General features: G+C 40.7%; 1 protein-coding gene across 4 annotated transcripts in view; it reads left to right on the plus strand.

Annotated features, from left to right (window-relative positions):
* Positions 1-27060, plus strand: part of KCNT2 (potassium sodium-activated channel subfamily T member 2) — a 267504-nt gene that overhangs the window by 185092 nt on the left and 55352 nt on the right. For 3 of the 4 annotated variants that reach the window (XM_083358889.1, XM_083358890.1, XM_083358891.1), the window contains 5 exons: positions 13687-13795; positions 17800-17949; positions 18793-19022; positions 24043-24259; positions 25171-25276. In XM_083358889.1, the coding sequence (XP_083215015.1) occupies positions 13687-13795; positions 17800-17949; positions 18793-19022; positions 24043-24259; positions 25171-25276 (812 nt within the window). The remainder of the gene's footprint in view (positions 1-13686; positions 13796-17799; positions 17950-18792; positions 19023-24042; positions 24260-25170; positions 25277-27060) is intronic. The other variant, XM_083358892.1, reaches the window with a different exon arrangement.

Consider the following 27060-nt stretch of genomic DNA (forward strand, 5'->3'; position numbering starts at 1 on the left):
TGCCCCGGTGTCCACTGTGTATGATAATGGTCCAGTTTGGTCCAGGATAATCCCCTGAACCCACTTATCCCTTCCCCCATAATCTCGGGACCAAACACTTTGTCCTTTGGCGAATGCTTTTGGCTGGGTGTTTGGTGTCATTTCGGCTGCCGGTCTGTCGGGGTGGAGTCTGTCGAGCCTTGTTACCAGGCGGCGGCCCCATCGTAGTTCGGCTGGGCTTTTGCCGGTGGAGGTGCAGGGGGTAGAATGGTGGGCTAAGAGAAATTGTGCCATACGACGGTGCCAGTTCCCCGTGATGATTCTTTTGAGGGCGTCCTTGGTGGTCCTCACCATAACCTCCGCAAGGCCGTTGGACGATGGGTGGAAGGGAGCCGATGTCGAGTGCCTAATACAATTGCTCCTCGTGAAGATCTGAAAGTCATGAGAAGCGAATTGAGGGCCGTTGTCTGATATAATTACGTCGGGGAGACCGTGTGTGGCGAAGATTCCCCTGAGGGCTTGGATGGTTGCGGCAGAGGTTGTGCTGTGAACCGGGAGAACCTCCAGCCACTTGGAATAACTGTCTACGACTATGAGGAAAACCTGCCCTTGGAAAGGTCCGGCATAATCAATGTGGATGCGGGACCAGGGGTTTTTTGTGAGTTCCCATTTGTGAATTGGGGCTCTGGGTTGGAGTGGGCGAGATTCTTGGCACAAATAGCAGCCTGCGATGTATTTTTCTATGTCTTGGTCTATTCCTGGCCACCAGACGTAGCTGCGGGCCAGGGCTTTTGTTTTTACGATGCCAGGGTGGCCCTCATGTAAAGTGTGCAATACTTTTGGTCTGTGTTTAAGTGGTACGATTACCCTGCACCCCCATAGCAAACATCCCAAGTGTGACGTTAACTCACTTTGCCTAGAGAAATACGGTTGAAATTCTGTGCCCGGACAGGAGGTTTGCCAGCCGGTGTGTACCCATGCTAACACTCTGCTGAGTGTTTTGTCTTGGGAAGTTGCAGCAGCGATATCATTCGCTGTCAGTGGGCATTCTTGGAGTTCTTGAATAGCTAGGATGTTACTTGCTGGGGCTGGGTCTGGTTCTGTGTGGGGTAGTGGCAACCTGCTGAGGCCGTCAGCGTGACACATTTGGTGTCCTGGCTTGTATATTAGCTGGTAGGAATATGCTGCGAGGAATGTTGTCCAGCGCAACATCCTGGGCGACAAGGTTTGGGGGGTTTGACGGTCCCAGGTGAATAGTCCTAACAGAGGCTTGTGATCGGTGTAGATCACGAAAGGGCGGCCATAAAGGTAATCGTGAAATTTTTTTATTCCTGCCACAATTGCCAGGGCTTCCTTATCTATCTGGGCATAATTTCTTTCCATTTTGGAAAGAGTTCTGGAATAATATGCCACTGGGGCTTGGGTGCCGTTGCTGTCTAAATGGCTTAAAACTGCTCCAATCCCGTATGGGGATGCGTCGCAGACTAGGCAGAGGGGTTTGTTTTCTTGGTAGTGGGAAATAGTGGCGTTGCTGGAAAGCATTTGTTTGAGTGTTCTAAAACTGTTTTCATGGGCTGTTGTCCACTGCCAGGCTGCCCCTTTGTCAAGCAGCCTGTGGAGGGGTTCTGCGATCGTTGCTTTCCCTGGCAGGAAGGCATGGTAAAAATTCAAAAGTCCAAGGAAGGCTTGGAGCTCAGTTTTATTCTTTGGGGTAGGGGCGGCTTTGATAGCAAGGACTTTTGAGTTTGTGGGGTGGATTCCCTGTGAGTCAATTTTGTAACCTAAGAAATCTGCAGATGTGACGCCTATAGAACATTTTTCCCGTTTAAGTTTTAGCCCCGCCTTTCTAAATCTTAATAATACTTCTTGTAGCCTGTCTGCTAAGTTGTTTTCTGATTCCCCTGCGATAAGTATGTCATCGAAATAGGGGCATACACCTGGGATTCCTTTTAATGTTTTCTCCATGACTTCCTGGAAGATGCCAGGAGCCACTGAGATGCCGAATTGGAGGCAGTTCACCTTGAAAGCGCCTCGGTGTGTGACAATGGTTTGTGCCTCAGCTGTCTCCTGGGTGACAGGTAGTTGGAGGAAGGCATGCGCTAGGTCGAGTTTGGCGAATATTGAGCCGGATCCAATTTCTGACAGCACGTCCCTGACAGCTGGCACTGGGTATGCATGGGGATTTAATGCGCGGTTTAGAGTCCCCTTATAGTCTGCGCATATTCTCACGTCACCATTTGGTTTAACTGGTGTGACTATGGGGGTTTCCCAGGTTCCCCCGTCTGTTGGTTCCAGGACCCCGAGGCTGACTAAACGGTCTAGTTCGGCCTCGATTTTATGTTTCAGTGCAAAGGGGACCCTTCTTGCTTTGATGCGGATGGGACCTACCTCAGGTTTTAATTTGAGGTCTATAGGGGCGCCTGTGTATTTGCCAAGCGTTCCGTCGAAAACGTCCGCGAACGCCTGGCAAACCTGTTCTAATGTTTGGGATTGTATACGGTTGGTGCCCTCTAGGTGGATGCCCAGAGCCTCAAACCAGTCTAACCCAAGGAGGGTGGACCTGGGTGCCTCGGTGATCTGGATCGTTAAATGTCCCAGGAATTTTTTGTATTCTACTTTTACTTGTGCCTGCCCCTTTAACTGAATAGCGGCTCCCTGGAAATCTGCGAGGAGTATTTTAGAGGGCTGCAGGGGAATACGGCGTTTATTTTTAAACCCAATTTTTCTGAGAGTGTCCCAAGACATTATTGAAACTGAGGAGCCGGAGTCGACCTCCATTTCGCAGGGCACCCCTTGAATTTTAACCCAAATTTTAATTTTGGGTTGTAACTGATGGACGGGCAACATTTTTGTTTTGGCTCGTATGGACAAGACTGAGGGCCGGGGAATTCCCTTGGCTGGGGAAGGGACCTGAGTCCTACCTGCTGGAATTTCCTCAAGCTCGTGGAGGGTTTCCCGGTTCAGACTGCGGCATGCTGAGCGAATGTGCCCGGTCTTCCCGCATCCGTGGCATTTGGCGTTTCTGAAACGGCATGTGGCTCTGGCGTGGGCCCCGCCGCAGCTGGCACACTTTGGTTTCGGCCCTGTGGCGGTGGGTCTTGAAACCGGACCGGCTGGTCTGGATGGCCTGCGGTTCTTCCCGTGATCGGCGCTCATTTTGCTGAAACGGGACATGATGTCATCGACGCCGGTGAAGGTCTCAGGTTGCTCGTCGTCCGGCTCCCTGGCGTGGTGGACTGAACCGGCCGGGCTGCTTCTGTACACCGGAGAGCCCTCACGGTGGCTGTCTTCATAGGCCATGATCTCTAACGTGAGTTGAGCGAGATCCATCGTGGGCCTGGCCACCAGCTTCCGCTGGAGCCGCTTGTTAGAGAGACCGGCGATAACCTGGTCTCTGATACGGTCTTCCAGGTCGGGAAACTGGCACCTACGGGCGGCGTGACGTACCCCCGCGATGAAGGCCGTGGTGGTTTTGCCCGGTTGCTGGCGGCGGCGGGCGAAATGGAGGCGCCAGTATAGCTCGGACCGACGGGGCATGAAATGCTTGCTGAGGCGGTCAGTCAACACGGCGTACGGGACGGTCGCGATGGGGTCAGGGCTGCAAAGCCCTACGGCGATGTCATAGACGGCGGGCCCGCTGAGGCAGAGGAGGGCGGCAGCTTTGTGGCGGTCCTCAGTTATCTTATTGACAACGAGGTAGCCTTCAATTTGCCCCCAGTGTGACTCCCATCCTTCAGGATGGCGGACGTCGAATTCTCTGACGTGACCTAAGTTTGCCATGGTCTGGGTCCACAGTACTGTTCAAGCTGCTGAAAAGGGTTCCTTTGCCCTCCAAAGTGGCTTCAGCAGTGACTTGTCAGCGGGAGGGATCGGAACTCCTTCGCGGGGTGACTCGGCTCAGTTGGCAGCTCTATAGTACCGGGATCCCACCCTCGTCGCCAGGTGAATTGTCTTCACAAAGACAGGCGCGAGACCGTAGGCAAGGTTCAAAAAGTTTATTCGGTTCAGCTCCCGGCAGCTGACTGTCAAACACTCCGGGTTTATATAGAGAACTGTCAAACGATTTAACCAATCAGGTAACGGTATTTCCCCGCCGTCCGGAGGACGGCCAATCAACGCTCGGTACTTTGACAGCTCGGCGGCTGTCGGGGAATTCCTTTCAGCTGAGCGCTTAGCTCAGTTCGGAGGACCGAGTTGTAGACTGCGGATTTGACAGTTCCGGGAACTGTCAAATCTGGCGCGTGCGCGATGGCCCCCGGCCGCTCTTTTGACAGCTGTCAACGGAATGGCGGCCGGCCGGGCGGTGCGCATGCGTCGTAGCTTCGGGCGGCCATTTGACAGCTGTCAACTGTCAAATGTCCGCCGGCCCGGCTTTTTCTCGCTGCTCGGAAACTTCTGGTTTCCGAATATGATTCAATGACGAACCTTTTAGAGACCGAGTGTCCCAAAACCACCCCATCCCCCACCTGCCCCTGAACCCCCCACTCCGCACCTGCCCCGCCTGCCCACAGGGCCACACACCGCCTCCAAGGCCTGCCACAGAAGATCGCCCAGGTGGCCCTGCAGCACCATGGCAGCCACACCCTCCACCTGTGCCCTCAGCATCATCTGCATGCGATGGGGTGCGAGGGTGGAGTCTTGTCCCCACTGCCCAGCTGCCATGTCCTTGGCTGCTCTGCTCCACATGGGCCACATCTGTGGGTGACTCTCCTGGGGGGGGTGAGCTGGTGAGGAGGGAGCTGCAGGGGGAGGCTGTGCTGGGGTGATGGCGTGCGTGCCCATAGAGAGGGCTCTGAGTGGCTCCTCTGGCACATGTGCCATAGGTTCGCAACTACTGACATAGCAGTTCCAATAAGGTCAGCTATAAGCCAGTGGCAAATCAATCAGTCCCGGTCCCAATCTCTTATACCCTTTCCTGTCCTAAAACCACAGAGAAATGGTCAGCAATCTTACACTTTCTGCTGACTTTCTGCTGACCCTTTGCTGAACATAACTTTCCACATACTTGTATACAGTGCTTTTTTTGTAAAAGAAAAAGGTGCCGGAACTCACACATGTCATACAACCCACCTTGCCTAGCCTACAAGGTTCCATCCAAAAAAGGTGCCGGAACTCCATTCTGAGCGTTCTATGACAAAAAAAGCCCTGCTTGTATACATTGGAACCCGCATCCATCAACTACTTTCAGTTCCCAATTTCTTACAGTTCCAGTCCTTATGTTCTAAATATATTTGAAACAAGCAAGCTTAGCAGAATCATATTAAGTAAAATACAGTTGCAGTTTAGATTACAAATAGTTCCTTCAGATTGTAAAACTGAGCATAGTACAAACTTTGGTTCAATACTTTTTCCATGAGGCCTGATTTAGTTCATCTGGGCCTAAACCTTGCATAGAAGAACAATAGCCAATATTTTTGTTTTCAACACATCCAAACTCCAGCCAGAGTAGGGAGATACCAGTGCAAAGTTAGGCCAGGCAGAAGGTGGTCTTTAATCATTTCTAACTCAGAAAATCCAGTGGAATCTCCAAAAAAGCATCTTCCCCTTTCTGTGATGCAGGCAGCTTGGATTCATCACAAAAAAAATCAATCTGCAAAATGTCAGCTCAGCTATGGTCTTTGCCATTTTAGGTTTTTAGACAAAAACTTACAGGTAACCATTTTCACATTTGTTTGGAAAATGCAGATTAGACATATTAGAAGGAAATTTTTGAAGTATTAAATTGCACCCTTAGATGTCACTTGCCTTTACTAGATAACTTTTTTTGGCATTGAATTTGCATCCCTCACTAGCGTTATATATGTCTTCAAGAATTCAGAAATAGTTATGAAAGTGATGATTGAGATTGTTTAATTGAATTTATATAGCCACTAATCTCACACTTGTGACTCTCTGCAGTGCATGCAATGAAAAACCCCAGACATTCAGAATAATTAAAAAAAATGAAAACCAATTAAAATAGGTAGAACCATAACAGTAATAATAATAATAAAAACCAAAACCATAGGAGAGTGAATGCGGAATGTAATGAACAATGCAACCAATTAAATGGGCTTCACGATTCCATGGATCCTGATGGCAAAGCAGATTTGAAGGGCCTTCTAAAAAGGGCAGCAGGATTGAGGCCAATCTAATTTTAGGTGGAATCATGCAAATACTTGACTTATTTGATTTTTTTTATTCATTCAATTTGTCTCATTGTGTTTAGAGCAACACACACATCCACATCAAAAAGTCTTCAAACAGGCTCACTTAACTTCTTACCCCAATACTTGGGGGGGGGGGAGCCAAGTTATTAGTGCAGTACAAAAGCCATAATGATCATAAACATCTGATCCTTGGTGTTGCACAAAGCAGGTAAAGCAAAAGACACATTTCTTGATTCCCACCAAAATGCATTATTTAATCAATGGGTCTAAAACCATGCCAATTTTGTCTAAACTTGTGGGACAAGCAGAAATAATCGGAGATGGAAAAACCTGTAAATCATTCAGCCCTGTGCCATGAACGGTTTTATATGTGACAACCAGCCCCTTGAATTGCATCCAGAAAATTATTGACAATGTAGTTAGCATAGTAGAGGTGCAATGTGCTCATTATACTGAAAAAGAATCTTAACAAGAACATTGGGTCGACCAGAGGTTGAACTATATAACTGATTATCATCAGTGTATAGATGATATCTGACCCTGTGGTGTTGGATAATCTCACTGGATGCACAACAACTTTTTAAAGATCAGATAGGACCATCTGCTCTTGGAGAACGAATTTGAAACTGCCTGAACAATGTGAATCACACATTCTCTCTGTTCAGTCTTCATGAATAGGAGGCTGCATCATTATTTCATGCCTGAAATAAAACCAAGAAGAAATGCAGTGGTAAATTTGCATCTAGACCATGCCAATTAGGATGCAGATAGGTGCTCACATAATTAAATAATCTTCGGAGCAAAGCAAGGAAATGCGTGTTTTGTAGTGTTAGAAAAATCAATGCTACAAACAAATGACTTCCCACTCGTGTAGAAACGTATTACATCTACTACATCTAAATCTATAACACCATGATACAGTCCACTCAGAGTTTATGATTTCATGTAAGCCTTCCAAGGAACTGTACTGATAACTAACATACTTATCATACTGATTTTATGATTAATATTACTAGAATGTTTAGAAAAAAATAATTGATGAATCATCAATATAATTACAAAAAAAATTCAGTTTCTCCAAACAGAGTTTGAAAAATATTGTTCTATCATGTTTCATGTAATTTTCTTTTTTCCATTAGAAATCCCTAAGTGCTTTCTTTGTTGTCCTTATAGGACTGACATTTAATTTTAATTTTCTGCACCTGATCCAATCTGTGATGTCTTGCATATTGAATAATAAACATTAATGTTCCATTATTTATTCAAGATAAACAGAAGCGAGGTAGCTTTGTGTGTACCATATATAGCTAGAATGCTCAGCATTTTTTTCTACAGTATTTATCTCTAAGAAAAATACTTTGGCTGAAATGGCTCTGCATGTATCAGATGGTAGACTTGCAAGCCATTTTTATGAGCAAATAAAGGGGGAAGTTTGGATTTTTTCCAATAACATGGGGCTCCAGCTTCAAAATACCTGTGCTCAAAGCCTATCAAACACCCACAGTGTTTAATTAAAAGATTTCAAAATGGAATATAAATGAAAGAATATACATCAATAAAATGATTGGACATTGGGTTTCTGGTACTTGTATCTTGGATGCCTTTAAACTTCAAGTTATAATAACTTGCATTATCATATCGCATGGGAAAACACACAAAACATGTAGTGGCATATATTTTTAGATTTTTCTAATCAGCAAAACCAGTGGAAGACCCACTAACTGAGATGGAGGACCAGGCAATATTACTAATTGTGGCCTTTTTACTACTCTGCTTCAACACCCATCATGTGAGGGATTCTAGAGCAGCCCCAAGGGATGCAATGCCTGGAGAATTGGCCATCTAACCCTTTACCTAACTTTGGGGACACCTGAAAGTGGGGGGTTAGAATTGACAACTAATGGGGGAGGATAGCTTGCACAATTATCATTACACCCCTGGTGCTATCTGAGCTTGGTTGTTTTCTTGCAAATGTTTCATTACCCAAACTAAGTAACATCATCAGTGCTAATAAAGAGTGGAGTTTGTTCTCAGTTTATATTCTAGTGGCTTGCCTGTTAGTATTGGTGGGGATGGTCTTAGCGTTTCTTTGGTTGAGCTGTTTACTGTTAGCTTGTTTGGCAATTCCTTGTTTGGGATATTGTTTACTTGATTGTTGATATGAAGTTAATCTTGATCAAGTAAAAGATACATATATTCTCCTTTATTTTTTCCCCTCTAACTAAAGCAATATCCTATGTTGAGAGCCTATATAGACCTAAAATGAGCTGTGCTTATGAGACTTTTGTAATAGGGATTTAACTTTGAAGGTAGGTGATCAGCCAAGCTTCTCTTAATTCTGTGGCATAGCAAGCAAGTGAAAGCAATTTGTAGGTGACTATAAACCACTAAGACAGGGGTAGGCAGCCTTGGCTCTTTTATGACTTGTGGATTTCAATACTTGTATCTTTTTATTTCCTGTGTACAAATTTTAAACAAAAACTTAACAGAAAACAAAAGCATTGACCTTTTTTTCATAACGTAAAAAGTAAAATTTATGTTTGAAATATGCTAGAGACTAGAGTCAAATAAATATTGCCTGACATAATTGTCCCAAATACCTACTTTATTGTTTTAAGATTAATGGTTCATTACTTCCAGCTCAAGGAAAAGCTAAATCTGTTTGCCCACTTGCCCCTGCTCTCCCTCCTCCATTATGTTCTCATTTTGATACAGTTTCTGTAGATCTTTGTAGCAATGAGAGAAGATGGCAAAGAAATAACAGGCAATAGGGAGAAAGCAGAGCAGCTTAACTCATACTTTATATCAGTCTTCACACAAAAAGAAACCATAGCCCAACATACCAAAAAAAAAACCCACTGCAAAAGACATTGACGAATATAAATCTCCGGGGCCTGACAGACTACATCCCAAAGTTCTGAAGTAGCTGGCAGATGTTATCTTAGAACCACTGCACCACATCTTTCAAAAATCCTGGAGCACAGGGGAAGTACCTGAGGATTGGAAAAGCGCTGATGTGGTTCTCATCTTCAAGAAAGGGAAAAAATGGACCTATCAATACCTGGGAAGATCCTAGAAAAGATCAAAAAACAGATCTGAGAACAAGTAGAAGCAAACAAAGTTATAGCTAGTAGCCAGCATGGGTTTGTTAAAAACAGATCATGCCAAAACAATCTTATTTCATTCTTTGACAAAGTGACTAAACTAATAGACCAGTGAAATACTGTGGACGTAATACACTTAGACTTCAGTAAGGCATTTGATAAAGTAGACCACAACCTATTCCTTGGTAAGCTAGAAAAAGGTGGAATAGACAATATCACCACCAGATGGATCTGTAACTGGCTGGCAAATTATTACTCAGTCTTTTTAATGATGAATTTTATTTCATCTGACCACTTTTCTTCAACTGTCATCAGATACTTCAAATATAAAATTATCTGAAATATTTACTTATTAATCAACCATGCAGATATGTAATTCAGGCAATACTTTCCTTTCTTATAAGAGTAATATTTGTGAAACTTCAAAAATTTGTGTAAACAGTTACAGTATTGAGATTTTCACCCTCTTATTTTTGTGAAAGATACTTTATACAGTTGTTAAGATTTTCATGCAAGTAAATCTGTCTCGAGTGGTAAAGAGGTCAGTAATTCAATGTTGTGTCAGGGCTGTAAAAACCCAAGAAAGACACACAGAATTACTTCTCAGCACTTTTCTTTATTGTTTCTCACCTATAGACAGAAATCTTACCAAACTAAAGCAAACTACTTGCATCATTAAAAATATACTCTGAAAATATCTAGGGAACGGCTATTTTGCCCCTCTTTCTCCAAACTAAACTATCAAAACTGTGGTGTCTCTTTCTCTTTTGGAATGGAGTCCCAGCCTTCCACCACACATAGTATCTATTCAGCATATTTGTTAAGTGTCCCAAACACTTTTTTTCTGCAGTGATCAAATTCAGAGCCTCTCCCTGTGGCATATTTTAAAAGAAGTAAATTTTCATCCCTCATTGGTTTTGGCTTCTCAATCTTCTCAGATAAGAAAATACACGCATAACTCCACCGTTTTATCAGTTGCCCTAGAACTATTTTTTTTTCTGTCTCTAAAACCTAAAGCAGAAAGACATCACCTATGATGCCAGGATATAAAACTATAATGCCTTGCTAGCTAAAATATAGACTTATTCAACAGGTCTTGCTGTATCCTGGAAGCTCTCTACTCTAAATTTGGCTTAGTAAAATGAGGACCTATTCCCTGCTACGAAAGAGTTGTGCCTTATAGCTTATATTCTAGCTGTTTCCCCCTTTGCTTGGCATTCTGCTGGCTATCTAGTTCATAATATTTCTAGAAGCCATCAAAAGATAGGATCCACAGGCAATTTACTATAAACAAAGGCGTTCCCATAAACCTGAGTATTATTCTTGTGAACTATTTCACATTCACACTATAGCAGTGCTTTTAGATGGGACAGTTAGTCCTATCTTCCACATTAGCAGAAGCATATAGTTCTCTCAGGTTTATCTTTTAAAATATATATCCAAGGATCTAAATGCTTAATTCAGTCAGGAGGTCTGCAGGGAAATACTGAGGTGAAAATAAATGGAGGTTGACTAGTCTAGAATAAATCAATCTTTGTGGTTCATGTAATGGACTAAATAAATGATTTATCTCTGTTGTTCATATTATTTTCCTCATTACATTTTGCCAACATAAATTTCTTTTGTTCAAAACACATGAAATTTCCATTAAAAGCAACTGGATATCTGTAGTAGACTCTTCCACCCTTGTCAATTCTAATAAAATTCTGCATTTTATTATCATACTGATACACTCACTCAAATGCTACAATAGGACCATGCAACCTTTTGTCAAAAATTGATCAAGGAATGCAAATGCACAGAAGAGTTTCAGTGGGAGCTGTTTCCAAAGTTACCACTCTTGAAATAAAAGTTTTAAAAATGTCTGCAGAAGTTTGTTTGAGAATGAAACCAAAAATGGTCAATTCTTTATCCTATCCTATATTTAGGATATATTGTGGTCATTTCAAGCACTGTTTGGAATGGGCTGAGCTGTTCTAGGCAATCTCTCTCTCTCTCTCTTTCTATCTCTCCCCCCTCCTCCCGCAAGTGACTTTGGGTAGGACACAACAAAACTATAATTACAAAGGAGGGATACATATTTTAAGTAGTATGTTACTTTTTGTATTTCAGTGTTTTTGTCTTGTTTTTCTTTTATCTTTCTTCTTTTTCTCCTCTTTTTTGTCTCTCTCCTCTTTTCTTTTCTCTTTCTACTTTTTTACCTATTGATTAAGAAATATAAAAGTATGAGAGGGCTTATATGGAAAAAATAGAATTAAATCCACCAATGTAAATGTAATTAATTGTTGAGAAAACTGTCACTAGTAAGAATATTTAGAATTTGGGGGGAGAAATAAACTGAAATAAGCACGGTAACAGGACTTACGATAAGGCAACTAAAATGACAAATAGGAATATTGGAAAAACTATATACTTAATTGTTGCTTATCAAAATAATGAGAATTGTTTTAATGTAATGTTTGCAAAGAAAGATACTTTGGGGAAAGGGGAAATCAAATGAAATTAACATAAGGAATATAGATTATAGAAATCAGGTGCAATTGTTAAAGATTGTCTTATAAATGTTACCCAGACAACATATTGTTTACAAATGACTGAATGATTTATGTTCTGTTAAAAATACCAATAAAATATATACAAAAAAACCTAAAGTAGCAAACATTTAAAACAACTACCATTCACAAACATTAAAAACATTTTTTAAAAAAACTATAAAAACATTTCAAGAGGAATGGAGGAATGTTAGTAGTAATGGAACCATCTCACCTGTCCCCTGGAATCCAAGCCTTGATGGAATAGCCATGTTTTGAGGGAGCTTCAGAAATGTATAAGCAATGACATGTTGCCTCCATTCTTGTTGTTTTTTTGCTTAAGTTTTTATTTCTTTTTTATTTCTAAATATTGCCTTGGCCAATAAAACAATATTGGGAAAAGTATTATTCTGGTTCTGACTACAATTGGTAAAAAAGAAGTTTAGAACTGTGGCAAATAACCGGTGGCTAGGTGGAATTTATTACTATCACTGCTTCTCTTATTGCAAGAATTGGTATGTATGTACCTGCTTGCCTGCTCGCCTGCCTGCCTATCTGACAACCCACATCTCTTTCTCTATCCTGTTTCAATTCATATTTGCATTATTTGGGGATTTGTTCTTAGTTTTAAGGCAGCTGAATTAGGCAGATAGTTAAGAAAGAGAGAGGGAGATTCCTTTTTCTCAATTTTTCTTTCATCCCATTTAGAGTTTAAAAGAACATTTATCTTCCCCCTATACACTCCTGGTTTATTTCACATTCACTGGCTCCCACATCATGTTGAGATAGGTCCCTGGTTAATGTTATGAAGAGTTGCAAACCAAACAGAGGAGACTCAGGGTATCACCTGAGATACTTGCATTGAATGGGTTCACCATGAAACTCCCCTAGATGTCTCTCTCCATTAGATGTCTCTGAGCAGTATCTGATTGATGGTCATATTGGATGGAGAACTCATAAGCCACTTGGATGAGCAATATGTCAGTGTGCTCAGTATGATAAAAAACAACAACACTCCAGTTCTGCGTGTCTCTTTATTAGTAACTTGTATCTGTGCATTGTAGTGAGAGCCAGGGCTTTTTTTCTCATAGAACGCTCAGAACAGAGTTCCAGCACCTTTTTTGGATGGAACCTTGTAGGGTAGGCAAGGCGGGTTGTATGCGTGTGTGAGTTCCGGCACCTTTTTCTTTTACAAAAAAAGCACTGGTGAGAGCTATACTTTTTTCCTAATCACTGAGCTACCGGGTTTCCTCATATGCTGCATTTTCAAAGACAATCTGAAAACTTCACATAGAAGAGCGTGTTGAGGTTTTACACATTCACATCTTCATCTAAGCTTAACAAGCTACCTTTTTATGTTGATTTGTATTGTAGAAATGTTTCTAGTGTGTGTAAAATGCAAAGAAGTTCATGTATTAGCTTGGTTGTTTTGTTGAATTTTGTATCCTAGCATCCTGTGCACGGTAGTTAGTAAATTAAAACAAACAAAATGAAATGGTAACACACACACACACACACACACACACACACACTCAAAAAAAGCAGAGGAGATGAAAATAGCAATAAAACTGATTAAACTTCCAGGATTTTTTTAAATAACTTTTGCTTAGCTTAATATCAGATTACTCACTTTTTCCTGGGAATACATTCTAGAATGTATTCCCAGGAAAAGTGAGTAATCTGATATTGCTAGGAAGACATTTTACTCTAATTGCCATACTGTACACAAAATAAGGGAAGTATTATATAACATTGTGGTACCTTTGTTTTCCACACTTCTGTTCTTTTTCCTTAGAATTTGTGAAAGAACTAGCAGGATAGTTTTAGTCTCTGGGATGCAAGCTGGCAATTCATGCCTTCAATAAAAATTGTTTTTTTTTTCCTTTTCTTCCTCTTCCTCCTCTTCCTCCTCTTCCTCCTCAGATCATGTTGTATGTGAAGAGGAATTCAAATATGCAATGTTGGCTTTAAACTGTATTTGCCCAGCTACATCAACACTTATCACCTTATTAGTTCATACTTCAAGAGGGCAGTAAGTATAACATTTATCTCACTGAATAGAGTAAACATGTGATAGTTACTGTTAGTTACCAGTTTTTCTTGTTCCTAAAGGAAAATCTTTTTTTCTTTTAATTCATAGCCATTTCCCTTTTTAATTTATTGTTGAATGTCTTCCTAGCAAAGCAATTCAGGTTTTTATTGTATGAACAGGAGAGACTGTATATTGATCCTATCCATGGCTTAAAAATGGCTCTACTTGATCCACTATCCACCGACTCTCAATGTTTTGTGCTTTCTGCTTTTGTAATCCTAATGAACATGGGCAATTACTGGTAGTTACAGGAAATAAAGTATAGCACTTTGGGAGGTCAACAGATTGGGAAAGACTAGGTTAATTATTTCCAGAGTTTAGAGATTACTTTCTCCTGTGTGCTCTTTCCCATTCTCTAAGAGAGAGATAGAAATCTATCTGAGAGATAGATAGCATAGCTTTCCTCTATTGGCACCCAATGCAGTTTTTGAAATCTTCACTCCATTTCACATGGTTGTTATGGAATGAAAGATTCCTAAACTGGTTAGCAATGCAGAAAAAGCTGCACTGCATTCACTTAAACAGGGAAATGCATCTATATATTCTCCCAGTAAAATGAATAGTATTAAAATTGTCTATTGGCTTTAGTAAAAGATAAACATAATAAAAGCTACTTTGTATTTATTTTTTTAAAAAATATTCAGAAGGTTGGTATATAAATAATAGAGTTAATCTCTTCTTGAAGATATTAAAATCAACATGTGGTATCACATGTACCCTACCTATACAGGGAGTGCAGAATTATTAGGCAAATGAGTATTTTGACCACATCATCCTCTTTATGCATGTTGTCTTACTCCAAGCTGTATAGGCTCGAAAGCCTACTACCAATTAAGCATATTAGGTGATGTGTATCTCTGTAATGAGAAGGGGTGTGGTCTAATGACATCAACACCCTGTATCAGGTGTGCATAATTATTAGGCAACTTCCTTTCCTTTGGCAAAATGGGTCAAAAGAAGGACTTGACAGGCTCAGAAAAGTCAAAAATAGTGAGATATCTTGCAGAGGGATGCAGCACTCTTAAAATTGCAAAGCTTCTGAAGCGTGATCATCGAACAATCAAGCGTTTCATTCAAAATAGTCAACAGGGTCGCAAGAAGCGTGTGGAGAAACCAAGGCGCAAAATAACTGCCCATGAACTGAGAAAAGTCAAGCGTGCAGCTGCCAAGATGCCACTTGCCACCAGTTTGGCCATATTTCAGAGCTGCAACATCACTGGAGTGCCCAAAAGCACAAGGTGTGCAATACTCAGAGACATGGCCAAGGTAAGAAAGGCTGAAAGACGACCACCACTGAACAAGACACACAAGCTGAAACGTCAAGACTGGGCCAAGAAATATCTCAAGACTGATTTTTCTAAGGTTTTATGGACTGATGAAATGAGAGTGAGTCTTGATGGGCCAGATGGATGGGCCCGTGGCTGGATTGGTAAAGGGCAGAGAGCTCCAGTCCGACTCAGACGCCAGCAAGGTGGAGGTGGAGTACTGGTTTGGGCTGGTATCATCAAAGATGAGCTTGTGGGGCCTTTTCGGGTTGAGGATGGAGTCAAGCTCAACTCCCAGTCCTACTGCCAGTTTCTGGAAGACACCTTCTTCAAGCAGTGGTACAGGAAGAAGTCTGCATCCTTCAAGAAAAACATGATTTTCATGCAGGACAATGCTCCATCACACGCGTCCAAGTACTCCACAGCGTGGCTGGCAAGAAAGGGTATAAAAGCAGGAAATCTAATGACATGGCCTCCTTGTTCACCTGATCTGAACCCCATTGAGAACCTGTGGTCCATCATCAAATGTGAGATTTACAAGGAGGGAAAACAGTACACCTCTCTGAACAGTGTCTGGGAGGCTGTGGTTGCTGCTGCACGCAATGTTGATGGTGAACAGATCAAAACACTGACAGAATCCATGGATGGCAGGCTTTTGAGTGTCCTTGCAAAGAAAGGTGGCTATATTGGTCACTGATTTGTTTTTGTTATGTTTTTGAATGTCAGAAATGTATATTTGTGAATGTTGAGATGTTATATTGGTTTCACTGGTAAAAATAAATAATTGAAATGGGTATATATTTGTTTTTTGTTAAGTTGCCTAATAATTATGCACAGTAATAGTCACCTGCACACACAAATATCCCCCTAAAACAGCTATAACTAAAAACAAACTAAAAACTACTTCCAACAATATTCAGCTTTGACATTAATGAGTTTTTTGGGTTCATTGAGAACATGGTTGTTGTTCAATAATAAAATTAATCCTCAAAAATACAACTTGCCTAATAATTCTGCACTCCCTGTAGTTAAGGCCAAGAAGAGAGATTTACTCCAGAAAGGTGAATACTTCTGAAAAGAGATTTGTCATATTATATAAATTCCCCCTCACCAAATCTATTAACTGTACTTACAAAATGCTATTTTTTTTACCAATCTCTAATATCACACCCATTTTCTTAAAATTATTTTCCCAATCAAAGCAGGTGATGTAAGTTGTTTGTATTATAATCTGAAGAAAATAGTTTACTGCTCTTCTTGAAATGCCCCTAAACCTCTAATTTGTATGTCTTTGTAAAATCCTATTATTTATACTTTTGTTTCTTAACCTTTAAATCCTTTCCTCCCTCCTCCATCCCTGATGAAACCTTAAAAAGCTAGATAGCAGGGAACAGCTGTAGCTTTCCATTATAAGAATACAAAAGATATGGCTGATACATTTCTACTAGCTCTCCAGCTTCTAAAACAAGAGTGTCTGTCAAGCAAAAGGTGTGAATTTCAGTGTAAAGTTATATAGTGTACTTAATGAAGAACATACAAAACCTGGAAAGAAAAGCTATGAAAAAAGCTAGAAATAAAAAAATGACATGTTTAGCCTTCTGTGTGGCAGTTGTGTATACCCCAAGATGGCCACGCTGCCAATACTGAACCAAGCAAATTTCAAGATACTAAGAGTGTACATTTTATTAACAAACTGGAAAGCAACCTTGCCTGCCAGCTGAAATTAGCAGAAAGAAAAATGATACAAAAACCTCATTAGCATTATTGTGCTCAGCCAAGTATATGCAGAATTCTGAACTGGTGAAAATCTACCAATTTTCAGTAAGTCACTCAGCAAATCATATTTATTAATGTAAGACTTTATGTTAGCATAAAAATATTGTTTTGATAGTCATTTAATCACTATTCTGTCTCAATTTCAAATTGCATTTTATCTATGTTTATTTGGAATGTAACAAAACATTTCCTGACCCTTTCCCATTGTGAACTTTCCAAATAGTAAGTTTCCAAAAGCCAACTGGACTTTCTTGGTTCTTTCCTTGAAAATGTTGTGCTTCTCATCCAGGAAACCTCTTTATTTCTGAACTTCAGAACTGAAGAAGCTTCTTGGATGTGAAGCGAAAATCTTTCAAGGAAAAAGCCTATGAAAGTCAAGTTGCATTTTGCAAAATCATCTTTGGGACAACTATGATCTGGATGACTGACAATCTCCATAGACATGAGTAGAGTCCCTTGCCCAACTATATTCAATCTCACAGCAAAGATAGCATCCTGCAGCAATACTTAAGCTCTCACTTCTGCTCTGCTTATATCACAAGGACCATAGTCTGAGAAGATGGAGAGGTTTTTTTCTCTCTCCTGCAATACAAAATATTTCAAAGGGGAAAAGGGTAAACTACAGATGGCAATAGGTCATAGTTGTCCCAAAGATGATTTTCCAAAATGCAACTGGACTTTCATAGGTTTTTTTCCTTCAAAGACATCCAAGACACTTCTTCAGTTCTGTAGTTCAGAAAAGAAGAGGTTTCCTGGATGAGAAGCACAACATCTTCAAGCAAAAAACCAAGAAAGTCCAATTGGCTTTTGGAAAATCATCTTTAGGGTTCTATTCATGTTACATATAACTACCGCTCACATGCAGAGACTTATGCTAATTCATTGTATATATCTGTGTTGCAGAGAGGGTCAACAGTCACCAGAAGAGTGGCAGAAAATGTATGGGAGATGCTCAGGGAATGAAGTCTATCACATTAACTTGGAGGAGAGTGTGTTTTTTGCTGAATATGAAGGAAAGAGTTTCACATACGCATCTTTCCATGCACACAAAAAGTAGGTTTAGTTTCTTACAGTGAATTGCAATCAAGATCCTTTTAAAAATTCTCCTTTTGAATGAAACGTTGACTTTAGGTTTTGTTGATTAGATAGGTTTGTTGTTCTTGAAGTGGCTAGTGTATATATTAACATGTAAAAGTAAAAAACTGAGGCTGCAATGTTACTACCATATTCTACTGCACTAAAGAGTTGAAAATCAATGCTTTTCTTTGTTTTCCCCCTTTAACCTACATTTTTTTCCCTTTCCCCTTTCCTCCCCCATTTCCCCAATATTTTCACTTTCTTTTTTGGTTCTATAGCCTGATAAACGTTTGCTCCACTGGGTTTTCATACTATTGTTTGGATCTATGTAAGAAGATGAGCCTACAATTGAGGCCTCTGCATGTAGGCTATATTCTTGATTAGTTGGGAATCAGAGGCTGTTAAGTTGACCTCTTTTCCCAGATTTAACATTAAAATGCAAAAACAAACAAATAAATAAAATAAAGGTCAAGCTAAAAGGATGGTTATAACAGGCCAAAGTAGATGACTCAGCAGTGAAGTACGTTATATTTCATTGGAAACTAGAATTTTAGTGAAGGGAGGCCTCCATGATTCAGGAGAGCCTATCTTTGGGATATTTTACAAAGCCACTACATTTTCCAAAAGTAGAATAAAACTCATTGTTCTTGAGCTGAATTGTATACAGAGTCTTAAACAGCTAAAGTGGATATAAAATATTTTCATAGTGTCTCTCTTGATTTTGTTGTAATATGAGATGCAAAGGAATAGATGTAAGCAACCATACTGTATGCTGTTCATTTTTTTCCTAACTACATTTCTCTTTACTTTTGACATTAGGTTTGGTGTTTGCTTAATCGGTGTTAGGAGGGAAGATAACAAAAATATTTTGCTGAACCCAGGTCCCCGGTATATTATGAGTTCTTCAGACATATGTTTTTATATTAACATCACAAAAGAAGAAAATTCTGCTTTTAAGAAACAAGAGCAGCATCGGAAAAATCACACAACAAGGTTGTTTTATCATGGTCCTTCTCGGCTGCCAGTGCACAGCATAATTGCTAGTATGGGTAAGTAACACTAATAATGTTGCCTCAGTAAGGTAATGGTATATGGCAGGGCTCTCCAAACTTGGCAACTTCAAGGTTGGGGACTTCAGCTCCCAAAATTCTAGGAGTTGAAGTCTTCAAGTCTTAAAGTTGCCAAGTTTGAAGACCCTTGGTATATGAGAAAGACCTTAAGAGCGGGGGAGGGGGGGTGAGAAAAGATGCCGCCTAGGGAATGGTTAAATAAGAGAGGGCTTAGCCCACAGCTGCATAACAGGCAGAAAAAGAGAGTCAGAAAGGAAGCTCCCTAACTTCTCAGGCTGTAAAAAAGATGAGAAATTTGTACCTTCAGCCTTGCAAAATTCTGTTAATGTAGCCTTACAATAAAGCAGAATTAGTTCATTGGATTGTATTTCCTGTTGTTTTTAGAAAGGGATGTAAAGTGTAAAAGAAATCAATACAAATTTTTAGTCTTCAAATAATGTACCCAGTGAAGTAGAGTTGGGGTGAACAGTAGAAAAGGAATACTGAACTTTCCATTTAAATAACTGATACATAAAGATTTATCATTCATATGCCAATTAGACTTGAAATGGTGCTTGTTTTTCATTCCATCAGCCAAATTTCCATATTACTGAATCATAAATGAAACTGATTTTACTGTATTGTTCACTCTCCCATTCTGAGAAATGCCTTCCTAATGACCAGAATCATAAAGTAAATGAAATCTTAATTATGGGGACTGTTGTTCTGTCTTTGCAGTTACTGGCAAAATGAAGGAGATGTCAGCATATTGTCTATATTGCGGTGGGTTATTTTGCAAAGGGTGGAGTAGAGAAACAGAAGTGGTGAATAATCCTGTCAAAGGACACCTTTATTTATGTGGTTTTCTTTACTCACGGAAGATTTCTCTGAACAAGGATTAACTTGAAATATAATATAAATAAAATATAGTTTATTTTTTCTCTTCTGGAATTATAATTTCTCAATAATAAACTGTCTTTTGTTACTTAAGCCACTCCCTGAGCTGAGGCATTTAACAATAGCTTATTGTCTCAAGAGAAAGTACTTAAGAGTATGAGTGATAATGTTGTCAGGGATTAGGTTCAGTCACACATTCCTTGTGTAAGACTTTGTTCTCTTGTTGACCAATTTAGCAACCTGTTAAGTGAGTTCTTCTACTGACTTTACTTAATATCAGTGTCTTTATTCATCCACCTCAATCTTAATTTTTCATTGCTCCACTTCTGACTGCATGCTTCTTCCAGCAAGTTTGTTTGTAGGAATTCCCCAGCGAATTCTTCTGTTTCTAGTCTCCCATACTCTGTCCTTCTTGGCTTTGGTAGTTATAGCTGCTCTCCTGACTGATCCAACAAGTTTTTGTTGCTGCTGTGTCAGTTTTTATATGATGACCATTGAAATGAGGGGAGAATGGGAGTCATAAAAGATAAGAGGATGGAATTTGCAAACAAGAGGATGGAGAAAATCTCAGTGGCAGGGGCCCATCAATGCCCTCCTATCCAATAATACTTATTCATCAGCCAGTAATCTCCAGTCTCAGACCATGCACCTCAGATAGCTCCAGCCTACTTGCAAGGCCCTGGAGAATTTACTAAGCTGGCAGCTGACTATACCAGGAAAAAGAAAAGTCCTATACCTTGGGCATCATTTCCACCATGCCTCATACACTCTTCTTCTCATACATTTGGTGGATTGTGAGGAGTTTAAATATTTAGGTTTTTAAAAAATATTTTCAATCCTAGTGCTATTAATAATAGGCAGCTTGGGTGTAATTCCAAAGCAACTGGAACACTATTTGAACACCATCGGCATTGAGAAAATCACCATCAGTCAATTGCAAAAAACAAACAAACAGCTTTACTTGGGAAAGCTTACATCTTGTAATGATACAGAATATAGAATAATGGAGTCGGAAGGGACCTTGAAGGTCTTCTAGCCAACCCTCAGCTTGAGCAGGAGACCTTGCAACATTTTAGACCAGGCATGTCAAACTTGTGACATCACGTGACATCGCGTGATGTATTGGAAACTTTTCCCCCATTGCCGGCAATGGGGTGGCACAGTTTCAGGGTGACGCATCCAGCCCATGGGCCAGCAGTTTGGCATGCCTGTTCTAGACAAATTGCTGTCCGTTCTTTTCTTTAAAGCCTCCAGTTTTGGAGCACCCACAACATTTGAAAGCAAACCGTTCCACTGATTAATTGTTTACACTGTCAGGAAATTTCCCCTTAATTTTAGGTTGGATAACTATTTAATAAGGTTCCATCCATTACTTCTTGTCCTGCCCTCAGATGCTTTGGAGAATAGATTGTCCCTTCTTCTCTGTGAGAGCCCCTCAAATATTGGAAGACCGCTATCATGTCACCACTAGGCCTTCACTTCATTAGACCTTTAACATCTTCAAATAATATCTGTATAACCCAGGTCCTTAGAAAGGACTCAATAGGTGGATAAAAATGTAAATCCAGTCTAAACATCTGGCTGACTGTGCAACCAACCACAATATTTACAGTTCCTGACCATTCTTTCTGTAGGTTGGGTGGCAGGTAACAATCAGCATGGTCTGTTATTTCATCTCAGCCACCAAGCAAAGTCTTTTTTGTTAGTTTGTTTCTTGCCTCACAAACCCAGCAAAAACCAGCATACCAGTTGGTCTTGTAGTCTTTGCTACAACTAAGTGTATACCTTTGCTTAATGGGCTAAAAAAAGTGTGACTGCTCTACTCATGAACAAATAATATTAACAGTACAAACACACACACACACACACACACACACACACACCTGATTCAGGCTCAACAAAACAGCAAAATCTTCCCTTAAATTCATTGCAATAAGCCATGTACAAAATGCAACAATGCAGCAAAGTCTTACAGTATAAATGCTTGACCTTCAATCTAGTACTGGTAGCAACTTTTAAATTTATAATGTTCAGCCTTGGCAACACTTTTCAGTGAAGCATCTGAATTCAGGTACCTGTCTTCCTTTTCCTTCCATTACCTGTTTTCTATTCTATTACCTGTTTTCTGTTGGATCTATTCATATGTCTCTCCTTCCCAGCAAAGGATTTTAAAAAAGACAACAACAATTTATCTGCAGGGAAGCAGCTGTGAATAGATTTTTCCTGCCTATTAAAATGGCTCTTTTTTTGGAGAGCCATATGCTTAGCAATAGTTGGTCTGCCACAACATTCCACCCTGCATATCATACAATTCAGTCTAAACCACGAGCAGCAGGTACTGACTAGTTTTTGCTGGTATACTGGTTATACAGGTAATCCCCCAGGTACAAATGTTCATTTAGCGAGTTTTCACAAAAATGAATTTATTCAGAAAAGCTACTTACATTAGAAATTCAAAATTGCAAACAAAAAGAGGACTCTGTAGCCATGTGATTTGGATTCAGTTACTGCTGCACCAACAGCCATGTTTAACTCTGTGACTTGCCTAGGCCATTTGGGTTACAAATGCAATTTCCTGAAGCTGGAAGGGTTTGTTTGTTTTTTGCCTTGGTCACATGGCCAAACAAGAGCCGAGCCAGCACTGCTTTGTTTTTGCTTTTTTGGTGTTGTATGGAGAATCTGCTGCTGCCTAGGTTTGAGGACTGATTCTGTAAGTACTTTAAAAGAGGGGTTCCCAACCCCCAGGCCGTGGACCAGTACTGGGCAGTGGCATGGCAGCAACCAGTCTGCACAAACAAGCAAAGCCCTGTCTGTGGGATACAGGCAGCACACAAAACCATGCACTCTCCGGTCTGTGGAAAAACCTTTCTACACAGAACCGGTCCCTGGTGCCCAAAAGGTTGGGGACCTTTGCTTTAAAATATTTTTTGGGTGGTTACTCTATAGTGCTTGCAAAGGAACAGTTTGCAAGCACTATAGAGGAACAAAAAAATATTTGGGTTTTTTTTTTTGCTTTTTAAGCACTGTACTTTGCAAACTATTGTGTTTGTGAATACAGTACTTTACAAAGATAAAGTTTGTTTGCATTTTCTTTACAACTGCTTGTAGAAATGCTAGCCAGGATCTACACAAAGCATTCTATAATATTGTGTTTCCCTGCTTTTATTTTGGAGATTAGTATATATTACTGTAGTTTGTAGGTTTAAATTTAAATTGCCTCCAGAAGCTGTGGCTGCCCCATAACTGGAAGTTTTTAAGAAGAGACTGGATAGGCATTTATCAGAAATACTCTGTTGTGAGACCAGTGGGTTAGACTAGATGACCTCAAGGTCCCTTCCATCTCTGTTACTGTTGCAAGCTGAGAGTTCTGCAAATCCCTCCCCCATCTTCCTCTGGGTGTCTGGCTGGAAACTCTTAAGCTAATTAGTGGCAAGTGGGTGGTTGTTTTTTTAGCACTTGTTCTGGGCAGCTGAAGATGGTTGAGCTAACTAGCAACAGTTTTTTTTAAAGCATCTGCAATGGCTGCAAGCCCTGCTTGGAGGCAATTTAGTTCTTGAGCTGGCTGCACCGGAAACAGCTGATGGGCAGCTGGAGGGGAAAGCCTCTCAGTTCAATCAGTTAACAAATCGGACGAAATAGTATATCAGACCTTCGTTCATTTAACAACCCATTTGATTCAATTCATGAATTTGATTTTAAAAATTTGTGAAATTGAGTCTGATTCATTTGATGAATTTTTTTGACTTATGAGCCTAAAGGGCAGGCTCCGTTAAGTTCGTACCACGAGGACTTCCTGAAGTGTGGAAGGAGGAAAAACTCAGACAGAAGCAAATCACAGGCAACAAATACAAGATCCAATAACATTGTTTAATATACTCCTGTTCTGAATTTGAAATAAAACACTTGGATAGTTGGTTTTTTTTCTTCTTTTGCTTCCAGCTCTCAATAGTCAAAACCACCTTTGCATTCAGGTTTGTTAGCATTTAAAATCTCTTGCACGCCCCTCCTTGCTAGGCCTTTTAGTTTTCATGGTCACATCATTTACAGTATGTCAATATGGCTCTCCCTCCCTTCTTCAAATTCTAAATCATTTTCATTTTCTTCTGCTTCCTCCTGCCCACAGGTACTGTTGCTATAGATTTGCAAGATACAGGCTGTAGATCTCCAAATGCAACTACTTTAACTCTTCCTTCAGAAGCACCTAAAGCAGGCAGAAGGCCAAGCATTGCGCCTGTTCTGGAGGTTGCAGACACTTCAGCGCTTCATAACTGTGATCTCTTGAGTGATCAGTCCGAAGATGAAACCACACCCTCGGAGGAAGAAGTTTTGAATGGTCTGGAGTATGTAAAGTTCACTTTTAAATGAATATGTTTTTCAACACAAAAACACTGAAAAAGGAAATGAATAGCTTGTTACAGAGTTCATTAGAGACGTCTCCAGATAGGGAATGGGACAACTTTCCCCAGATATCTCGCCATGGCCAACTTGCCATGGTCAACTTGCCACAGCCAACTTGCCATGGGACAACTCACTGTGGAACAATTTTAACAATTCTATTTAATTATTTAAAATAAATAAAAATATTTTAATTTTTGATGATCACATTTTATTCTGTCCCTCCTTTTGCATCCTTTCTTTAATGATTCTATTCCACCATTTCTTTGTTATTAGTGTAACTCTTGTCCTTTAGTGAGTTGTCCTGTGGCGAGTTGTCCTGTGGCGAGTTGTTCGCAGCAAGTTTTCTATGGCAAGATGGCCATGGCGAGATGGCCATGGAGAGTTGGCCATGGCGAATTGTCATAGACCCCTCCAGATACCTCCACAATATATACAAGTAGTCTTCATATAGCAACCACAATCAGGACCAGCAATTCAGTTGTTAAATGAAGTGGTCCCTAGAGAAACCACCACTGTGCTTATGATCTTAAAAAAGGGTGCAGTAAATGCCAAAAAACCTAACATATTTATTACACACAGAGGGAGATATAGACAAATACACATCATCCATATTTGAGTCATGGCTGAAAACTGGAAAATTCAAGAGGAGAAAAATTTAACACTGAGAAACAACTGGCTGTTTAAAGAGACATTGTGCTGCTTTAGAGTTATATGACTTAATGTTGAGTATGTCTCAAGTGTCTGTTAAAAACAGAGAAGTTGCTGAACATCTCAGACAAAAAACCCCCACAATGAATGGATGTGAATATGCTGCTAAATGCAAAGAATGAGACCATATTCTTCTTTGTTCTAGGTATTTAAAAGGCTATCCCCCTTATTCACCTTACATAGGAAGTTCTCCTACTTTCTGTCATTTGCTCCATGAAAAAGTGCCATTTTGCTGCTTGAGATTAGATAAGGTATGAAGATATAATACTGCTGTGCATATATTTGTTTTAAGAGGAAAAGCATTTCTACCATGTTTTTGAATGCCAGTTAATACTGAGTCACTATCAGGTTGTGGTTTTGTTCACCATTCTATTTGATAAATCGATTGTAAAAACACTGTGGTTTTGGCCATATTAAATTTAAAAGGATAATCTGGCCACATCCTGAAGTATTATTCCTGCTGAAGTGGAATTTCATTTTAAACCTTGGGCTGGGTTCAAGTTTCGGTCACTGTTGTAATAGAATTGCAAGATTGAGTGCTCAAATTCTAGCTTTATTTTGTTTGTTTGTTTAAAAGCTTTCGTATGCTTATATGCAGCTAAGCAGAGCCCAATTTTATTTCAGCGTAGGTGATGCATGTTGAGAAAGGAAAAGATTTTCTCATCCATGGTGAGAAAGTGCATCTTGTTTGGTACCGGTAGTCCTCAACTTACAACCATTCAGTCTGCGAATTTTCAAAGTTACAACGGTGCTGGAAAAAATAGACTTACAACTGGTCCGCAAAGTTATGGCTCTTACAATGCCCATATAGCATTGTATCATGATCAAAATTTGTGCACCTGACAGCCCACCCACACTTAAAACTGCAGGACACTTCAACTGTCCCCTATCTTCCCCCACATCTGTGCTCTTTCAATCACCCTGAACACTGGCAATCCTTGGGGGGAGTGCTGGGGCTGAAGTTTCAAGTAAAGGCTCTGAGTAGCCTCAGCCAGCTGCCACCCTTCCACTTCCCAGACCTCTATTTTAGTCCTGATGCTACTACCACTGAAAAATGCCTTCTCAAGCCTCCTTAAGCTTCATACTGTGGCTAGCCACCACATTGCAAGCTCTTGTTGCCCTCATCCTGCACTTCATAGAACCTGCCTCGCTCATCTTCTTCCTGCTGCTGATGGAGGAAGTTCCTGACCTGACCCTATGTATGGGAAGCTACTGAGGCTTCCATAGGCAGCTCTGGCTTTTGGTAGCCCCAGAGCTGTGATGTATCAAGAAGCCTCTGAGTCACAGTCTATTCTTGCACTCGGGCCACACTAAAGCAACCCCTAACACCTGTGCAGCCTGTGCTGGGCCTCCCAGGGACTCTGCCATCCCATTATGGCAGTCCTGCACCTCTTATCTGTGACTTCCTCCTCTTCCTGCTTAAGGACCTGCACGTCTGTAATTATGGCAATAAATAGGATTTCTGGTATTATTGTCACCTGATAACATGCTTTAGACCAGGGGTCCCCAACCCCCAGTCCATGGACCAGTACCGGGCAGTGGCTTGCCAGCAACTGGTCTGCACAAACAAGGGAAGCCTCCCCACGAGATGCAGGCAGCACACAAAACCATGCACACTCCAATTCGTGGAAAAATCTCTTTCTATGGAATCAGTCTCTGAATTTGAATTTTGAATTTTATTGAATTTATATACCACCCTTTCCCGTAGGACTCAGGGAGTTTTACAGGGTATATAAAACATCGATACAAAAATTAAGAACAATTTAAAAAGATTAAATTAAATCCCTGAAAAAATATAAAATCCCAATTAAAACCCCAATTAAAACTCAGCCTGGGCCGGAAAGCTCGAAGAGCCAGGTCTTCAGGTCTCTGTGAAACGATCGAAGGTCGGGGGCACTCCTAAGCTCCATGGGCAGCTGGTTCCAAAGGGCAGGCACCCCCACAGAGAAGGCCCTCCCCCTGGGTGTTATCCGCCGGCATTCTTTTACTGGCGGCACCCTGAGAAGGCCCTCCCTGTGGGAGCGCACAGGACGAA

The sequence above is a fragment of the Vipera ursinii genome, assembly GCF_947247035.1.
Source record: "Vipera ursinii genome assembly, chromosome: 3".
NCBI classification, from domain to species: Eukaryota; Metazoa; Chordata; class Lepidosauria; order Squamata; family Viperidae; genus Vipera; species Vipera ursinii.